Source organism: Echinops telfairi, unplaced genomic scaffold (assembly GCF_000313985.2).
Source record: "Echinops telfairi isolate 266 unplaced genomic scaffold, ASM31398v2 ScPeMD7_7468;HRSCAF=8506_0, whole genome shotgun sequence".
In the NCBI taxonomy this organism is placed as follows: domain Eukaryota; kingdom Metazoa; phylum Chordata; class Mammalia; order Afrosoricida; family Tenrecidae; genus Echinops; species Echinops telfairi.
This window is the reverse complement of record NW_022111369.1, coordinates 49,802,459-49,811,062: the sequence shown is the minus strand read 5'-3', so window position 1 is coordinate 49,811,062 and position 8,604 is coordinate 49,802,459. Positions and strand designations below refer to the sequence as shown.

General features: G+C 43.4%; 2 protein-coding genes across 2 annotated transcripts in view; one reads left to right on the top strand and one right to left on the bottom strand.

Annotated features, from left to right (window-relative positions):
- The window catches only part of JCHAIN (joining chain of multimeric IgA and IgM), an 88,029-nt gene that overhangs the window by 72,610 nt on the left and 6,815 nt on the right, over positions 1 to 8,604 (bottom strand). The window lies entirely within an intron of this gene.
- UTP3 (UTP3 small subunit processome component) lies at positions 2,757 to 4,349 on the top strand. The gene has a single exon (XM_004703181.2). The coding sequence runs from the start codon at positions 2,908 to 2,910 to the stop codon at positions 4,318 to 4,320; it is 1,413 nt and encodes a 470-aa protein (XP_004703238.1). The 5' UTR covers positions 2,757 to 2,907; the 3' UTR covers positions 4,321 to 4,349.

Sequence of the window (8,604 nt, the reverse complement as noted above, 5' to 3'; positions counted from 1 at the left end):
CGATGAAACACACAACTTTCCTCTAGTTCTTTAATGCTTCCTCCCCACCACTATCATGATCCCAATTCTACCTCACAAATCTGGCTGGACCAGAGGATGTACACTGGTAGAGAGAAGAGCTGGAAACACAGGGAATCCAGGACAGATAAACCCCTCAGGACAAATAATGAGAGTACAGAGACCAGGAGGGGAAGGGAAAGGTGGAGTAGAAAGGGGGAACCGATCACAATGATCTATATATAACCCCTTCCCTGGGGGATGAACAACAGAAAAGTGGGTAAAAGGAGACTTCAGACAGTGTAAGACATGACAAAATAATAACAATTTGTAAATTATCAAGGGTCCGTGGGGGAGGGATTCAGGGAGGGCTGGGAAAAAATGAGGAGGTGTAACTAAGGCCTCAAGTAGAAAGAAAATGTTTTGAGAATGATAATGGCAACAAATGTATAAATGGTGCTTGACACAATGGATGGATGGATGGATTGTGATAAGAGTTGTACAAGCCCCCAATAAAATGATTTTTAAAAAAAGAAAAAATTGATTGAATGTTTACTCCATGCCAATAATTGTTCTGTTGCTCAAGATATCATTTATCATAGATATCTAAAGATATGGAAGAACTGAAGACAGGACAACTATAAGGAAGTTAAAGAAGAGATCGAAGGTCAAGCTGTCTCTTGAATGCAACAGAGACTGTTCAAGGGGAAGTGGAGTAGAGACAGCCAGTCACTATCAAAGACGTGTTGATGTTTCAAAGTCAGTCACTATCAAAGATGTGTTAATGTTTCAGTGGCTGATGGCAGGCAGTATATGTTCATGTTCACAAGGTTTATCCTGTATTAGAGATTAAATTCTGAGCACTCCATTTGCAGAGTCCCAAAAATCCAACTGAATCAAGAATATAGACAACCTTGCCCTCATGCAGTGTATTAGAAAGCGATTACCTGATGCCAGGGGCTTAAGTGGAGAGCAAATGTTTTGAGAATGATGAGAGCAATGAATGTATAAATGTGCTTTACACAATTGATGTATGTATGGATTGTGATAAGAGTTGTATGATCCCCTGACAAAATGATTAAAAAAAAGAAAGCAGATTACCTCCACCTTTCTCCAACTAGCCCAAGGAGGGGCAGTCTCTTTTAAGGTCTTGCCTGGGTATTTCTTTGATGAATGGTATTGAATTGCTTAGTCATAAGTCATACCCTGACTGCCCTGGGTGGGAAAGCCCTAGACCAATCTTGTAAATTCTTCTAACATAAAGCATGTATTCTAAGTATGGCTCTGTTCCTACTTCTGTAGTCCCACCTATTACTGTCATGTATTGTATTTGCCACCAATCATGAACTTGTGAGTTATCTTTGTTAACTAGGATCCTGACTGTGAATCCTTGGATACTATTATGAGACCTTGTGCTAATGGCCTCCTTTATCATCCAGATGTCTGTGGTCTGTGTCCTGTGTCTTTGTATTGTCTTTTTCCCATTTAAAACTTCACAAATGTTCTCTATAAATTGTCTTGGAGATTGGGTACTCTTTTGTACCCTAAAATGATCTCGATATAGTCAAAATGGTCTAAATGGTCAAGGAGCTCAGGTGCTGAGCAGAAAACTTAGTGTTCAACTCCACTCAGGCTCTTGGAAAACAAGGTCTGGCAATCTACTTCTGAAAAATCGACCACTGAAAACCTGCTCTGGCCCACATGGGGGTCAACCTAAGTCAGACCAAACTACAGAATAACTGTTATCGCAACATAATTGACAGGGGACAGGATAAGGATTTCTGCTTGCTAACAGAAGAATCCTTCTGCTTGCTAAGAATGAACACTCTGCCTGCTAAGACAATGAACAATATGAGGCAAAAAGTCTGCCAAATGTCTCAACCTTGAGGTCAGGCTGGGTGGACAACTCCACCCCAGAAACTTCACTTAATGCCATCAGTTTATGGGAGTAGAATGCCCAGTCTTTGTCCCGCTGAGCTGCTGGTGGTTTCGAACTGTTCAACTGCCGAACATGCAGATGGCAGCACAACACGTAACCACACCACTAGGGCTCCCTAAGAAAGACAAATATCCCTGGAGTCGCCAAAGCCTAAGGGGCAGAGAGAGCAATGAAAATGAGCTAATGGCACCACACACCTAGACCCCAAAGCCTGCCAGATTTAAAACGGGACACCATTGACGGGGGTGGTGGTGGTGGTGGTGGTGTCTTGATTAAAAATTTGGTCTCTATGGACCAAATAGACCGTTCCCTAGCTTGTCGTGCACTTTCCAAAAATCGGGGCTGTCCCGCCAAAAGCGGGACGTCTGGTCACCCCATCGGCGCCGCTGCCGGTCCCCAAAAAAAGTGGCCCTTAGATGTTACGGGAGGCGGAAATGTAGATTAAATTCGGACTTATAGGGAGGAGATCAAACAAAACCAATAAACCGGTAAATTAAATATACTACAACCCACAGCTAACAGCGGAAGATCGTGGTACACCTTCCGGGTCCGCCTAGACGCGGTGGGAGTGCGCCGCCTACGGGTCCCGCAGCGCTCATCCTGCGGTTCCGCCCGGACCCGCCCCCTGGCAGCCCCCAGGCTCGCGAGAATACGAAGTCTCCGGAAGGACTCTGCGGAACGGAACTTCCTCCTGGTCCGATTCCTAGACGGAGCATTTTAAGTCACCGGAAGCAAGGACAGGGCGAAACGGAGGCACCCTTAACGAGACTACGCCTAGAGAGCGGAAGTCTTTGTTCTTACCTCGCGCAAAGAGCATCCTGGGAGCCGGAAGCAACCGGAGCACAGAGCCGGGGAACTTGGCGTGCGAGGTGAGCTCCCTGCCTGTTGCTGAAGCGCGTGGTGCGTGCGCCCAGGCGAGAGGTGGCCGAAAACCCGGCTTCCGTTGTGGTTCCTGATACCGCGTGTGAAATATGGTTGGGCGATCCCGGCGGCGCGGTGCGGCCAAGTGGGCAACTGTGCGAGCCAATTCAGGCCGCGACCCTGCGGGCGAAAAGGAAGACGACTCCGAATTGCCACCATCGCCTGGGGACTCCAGCTACTACCAAGATCAGGTAGATGATTTCCATGAGGCACGATCCCGGGCCGCTTTGACTAAGGGCTGGCATGAAATAGATAATGGAGACGAGGAGGAGGATGGTGATGAAGAGGAGGAGGTGCTTGGCCTAGATGGTGACGATGACGATGATGGGGAAAGTGTGGGGGAGGAAGATGGCGATGATGATGATAGCTCCATGCAGAGTGAGACTGAGGCATCTGTGGACCCCAGTTTGTCGTGGGGTCAGAGGAAAAAACTTTACTATGACACGGACTATGGCCCCAAGTCCCGAGGCCGGAAGAGTCAACAAGACTTAGAGGAGGAAGAAAGAGAGGAGGAGGAGGAGGCACAGCTCATCCAGGAACGACTAACCCAAGCCCTGCAAGAAGATGATTTTGGAGTCACCTGGGTAGAGGCCTTTGCAAAACCAGTGCCCCAGGTGAATGAGGTCGGTACACGGGTGGTGAAGGACCTGACCAAAGTTTCAGTGAAAGAGAAGCTGAAGATGTTGCGGAAAGAAGCACCAGAGCTCTTAGAGTTGATAGAAGACTTGAAAGTCAGGTTGGCAGAGATGAAATATGAACTGGAGCCATTGCTACAGATGGTGGAGCAAAGGCTTATTCCATCCAGAAAGGGAAGCCAGTATCTGAGAACCAAGTACAACCTCTACTTGAACTACTGCTCTAATATTAGTTTTTATTTGATCCTGAAAGCTAGGAGGGCACCTGTGCATGACCATCCTGTCATAGAAAGGCTTGCTACCTACAGAAACTTGATCAACAAACTGTCTGGTGTCGACCAGAGGCTATCTTCCGAAATCCGTCATCTACTCAAACTCAAAGATGGGACTGGAAAGAAGGAACTGCGTCTTAAAATAAAATCCATGACGGCTAAGCCAAAGTCTGCTCCAAAGGCTTTAGCTGCTGCGTCTGGTGCTACAGATATTTCCAGTGATTCTGATGTTGATGAAACTGCACTGAAGTACCATAAAGAAATGGAAGACAGGGAGAAGTTGAAGAGAAAGAAAGAAGAAAGCACTGCAGAGCAGGCTCTTGAAGATCCAAAGGCAAAGAGAGCCATTACCTATCAGATTGCTAAGAATAGAGGACTTACACCTAGGAGAAAGAAGATTGATCGCAATCCCAGAGTGAAACACCGAGAAAAGTTCAGAAGGGCCAAAATTCGCAGAAGAGGCCAGGTTCGTGAAGTTCGTAGAGAAGAGCAACGTTACAGTGGTGAATTATCTGGCATCCGAGCGGGAGTTAAAAAGAGCATTAAGCTTAAATAAAGTATTTTGCTTACTCTTTTTGACACTAATTTTGAGTCCGTTGTGGTATTTTAACTGCTAAGGCATTTGCATTGTTACATAATACTTAAATTTGAAATTTTCTTGTGTGGGAAACTTGGTTGTGTTATTGTTCAATTTGTTCATCCTAATATTAACTGTGGAAGCAATATGAGGCACTTGGAAAGAGTGTTTTGAAAAGTAATATACTACCAAATATAAGGGTCATTAGAAATATTGTGGGGAAATGAAAGATTTCCACGAACTTTTGGAAGCCACCACAGAATAGCTGTAGAGCAATTGGTGGTGCTGTCGGTTAGACATTGGGTTGCTTTATAACTGTCATTTTGCTACGTTATGAATAGGGAAACCCCTGTCAAAGGGTCGTTCAGCCGCCACCCCCCCCAAGGGGTCACGACCCACAGGTTGAGAACCACTGTTATATAGGGTAGTTATGAATCAAAATCAACTCAATGGCAGTGGGTTTGGTTTGCCTTTAACCTACAAAAACAGCACCGCTGATTGTAGAGCAGTGGTCAATACTCATAAACCAAAGAAAATGTACCATTTTAATCATGTTATTCAGAAGATATAAAGTAATTGTGACATGTATTTCACTTGCCTACAGGGATACTTGTAAATAAAGGGGTTTAACATGGATTATTTATCACCTGTGTGGTACAACTTTAAGATTAAAGGGAACATTGGTTAAAAGCGTCAACAGGCAGGAAAATGCCTGAACTGTATCAATTTTGTGCATTTCCTAGTAGTTCATAATGAAAAAATTGCATTTTCTTTTCTGTATAGCAGGGTTGGGGAATCTTGGATATAACATCATTCCTGGGACATAACATAATTATCAACTAAAATTAACTCACCAGTGGGTTATGTGATACGCTGCTAATAGCAAGGTCTGCAGTTGGAAGCCAGCAGCCACTTTGTGGGGGGAACTGAGACTTTCTACTGTAAAGAATGGCAGTGTCGGGAACCCAGGGGGGCAGGTCTCTGTCTTACAGAGTCAACTCCATGGCAGGAAATGAATGAGGATGTGATGGCTGCAACTACTTTTCTTTGGTGGGGCACGTGATGGGAGCTGGCTTTGATGATACCCAGGCCTTACATGCCTGTGTCCCAGCCAGTCATCCTTGTACAGCTTCGCTATGACTCAATAGGGCAGTTTGGTTTGGGGTTGGTATTTGTGCCCATGCTCCATCTGCTGAAAATATGGCATGATTCTGAGGAAATGACAGCTTCCCAGTAATGACGTTACATTGTTCCTTAGTTTCTCTGCTATTGCTACAGAGGGAGGATAATGAGAGGGTGAATTTAAAAGTGACTTTTAAATTCTTTAAATACTTAAGGTGCCTAGTAGGCCAAGGATGAAAATGGGAGGCCTGGTTAAAGGAGGTCCAACTGTTGTTTATCCACTGAATAAACAAGTGTTACTGTTGTAGGTGTTGAGATGATCAGTGGTTAATATTTATTACGTATCTCCCAGGTATTTTTGTCTTACTTCATTTATTCCTGGCAATAACAGATGATTACTGTCCTGTTTCACAGAGAATGAAAGTAGTTGGAAAGTAATTAACTAGTAAAATGCCCTGCCTTGAGAGGCAATATAAGGTAGTGAGTAGGATCTTAGCCTCTGAAGCCAGACTGAGTTAAATGCCAGTTCCATTAACCATGTGTCTTTGTACAACTTAATCTCTCTGTGCCCCAGTTTCCTCACGAGATAATATGATTGTTGTGACCATTTTAAAGGGCAATCCATATACAGTGAAACCGGTAAGTCAGAACTCTGTTTTCCCAAGTCTCAAAACCCCATCTTTGACAGAGTGTAGTCTTAGCACTTTTCTATCACTATTAATGGAAAATACTTTCATTTTCCTTCTTTGACAGGTTTCTGTTTTACACAGGTCTTACTCTATATTTAGGGAAGCCCTGCCATGTAGTAATTGTTATTTGCTATTAACCTATTTATTAATTGGTTCACTCTGCTTAATTAATGACTTTTCTCCTAGTTTAAACTACAGAATCTAAGGATCAATTGAAAAATCTAAGATTTATGTTTTTATCTTACATCCAAAAACTGATTCAGCCAGCCTTGTATGGGAAAATTTATGTTTTTATTAGGCACTCCACGTGGTCTACAGAACACACTTTGGGAAACTCTCCTGGGCCCACTGATTTTTAAGTTTCTGTTAGCCAGTGGTGCAGACGTTTAGGCATTAAGCTGCTAACCATAAGGTTGGGGGTTCAAACCCACAAAAAAGATTTGCAATCTTAGAAACCCTATAGGGTGTTACTTACTGTAAGTCAGAATCAACTGGAAGGCAGTGAGCTTGTTTGTTTTTTTTTCCCTTATCTGACAGTATACATGCTGAGTGAAGTTAATTGCAAAACTAAAATATGGCCCTATCAGACTATAAAACCTCAAGTAGGTGCCTAACCTGCATGGGACTAGTTAGTCCCATCAAATCTATTGAAAGCAATGGACTCTTCCTCCAGAACAATAACATTGGCCTACAGACAACATTAAGAGGACATCTGATTGCTCAGTGGTTACACATTGGATTGCCAACTGGAAGGTCTGAAGTTCGAAACCACCAACCAACCACTCCTCAGGAGAAAGGAACTTTCTACTCCCAGAAAGAGTACAGTCTTAGAAACTCACAGTGCTACCCTGTCCGACACAGTCACCATGATAGGTGTCAATTCAATGGCAGTGAGTATAGACAACATTTTACACCTGACTTCAGTGGTTTCCTGGAGCTTTTTACTCCTACGGGAGGTTCTACATGGGTGGTGTTTACATAATACAAGATTATTTTACCATGGGTGAAGGAAGAGGGGATTACATCGCCCCACAAAAACTAAAGCTGATAGGGGGAAACTGGTGCCATTTTTAGAATCAGCAGATCAAATATTCCCAGAAACAAATCTTAACATTTGAGGCACCAAAATGTGTGTAGACTAGAACAAGAATTTTATCCCAGTTTTAAATGATTATTGAAAATGCATATATTTTTATCACATCGTGTTAAACATGTATAAAAGGAGAAATAGAGGCAAAATAAGGTTATTCCTAAAACGGATTCATAAGCAGTTCAGCTTTTCTAAGTTATCTTTATATTCAGGTCCCTTGATGTGCACAGAATTCCAACTGAGCCTCTAAAATGGGTAGAAATATCCTATGCAAAACAAAACAGATGAGTCTGTCTGCTCCCATAAAGATTTCATTCTTGGAAATCTTAAGGGATAATTCTGTTATTTGGGGCCGGTAGTTCCAGGTCAGAATGGGCTAAAAGGCATGGGGTGGAGAGAATTACCTCATAGGGCTCCCAAGTCAAAATTTTCATGACACCAACTGCCACATATATTTCCAGCAGAGTGGCTGGTAGATTTGACCCTCTCTCCTTTTGGTTAGCAGCCAAGCACTTTAACCACTGTGCCATGAGGGATCCATTGAGAACTATAAGAGGAATAAACCTATTGTATACTGGGAAAAAAAAAGCCTAAAGACATCAGTTTTGAGAACAAAATTAGAACATGTAAGCTTTCATTATTTAACAAAGGGTTATTAAGCACTGACACAGACTCTTCACTAGGAAGGTAATTATCAGAATATATTATCAAAGTATATTCTGTACTCATGAAGTAGAAGAAATAAGAAACAGAATGGTTAACTGCTGAAGCAGTTAGAATGCAATAGGACTTTAGGAAGGCACTTACCATATATACTCGTGTATAAGCCGAGTTTTTCATCACATTTTTAATGCAGTTTTTGTAGTAAAATTAGGTGCCTCCGCTGATATTCGGGTCGGCTTATATTTCAGTTTATACGGTAGTTCTCCCTGCCCTTGTGGCACAGTGGTTAGCAATTCAAACAGCTTCAATTAAGATTACCACCTATGGAAACCCCTTGGAGTAGTTTCTACACTGTAACACATCATGAGTTAAAACTCATTCAACGGCATTGGGTTTGGTTCCCGTCCTCCACCCCATTAGTAGGGAAGGCAACCACTGAACCCCACCGGCACAGCTCTGTTCTGTCCAGAGACTCACCAGGAGCATGTACTCAATGGCAGTGAATTTTGGTTTGAGGGAGGGCAGAGATCGCTTAAAAAGAGTGGTTTAACGCAGGCCTGTCTGGATAGGACAGGCTGGATGAACAATCTGGAGGAGAAAACAACGGGACTGACAGTTCCAGGGGGACATGGGAGAGGGGTAGGAGGGGGGAAGGGAAGAAGAGGGGATAACAAACCCAGGAACAAGGGAACAACAAGC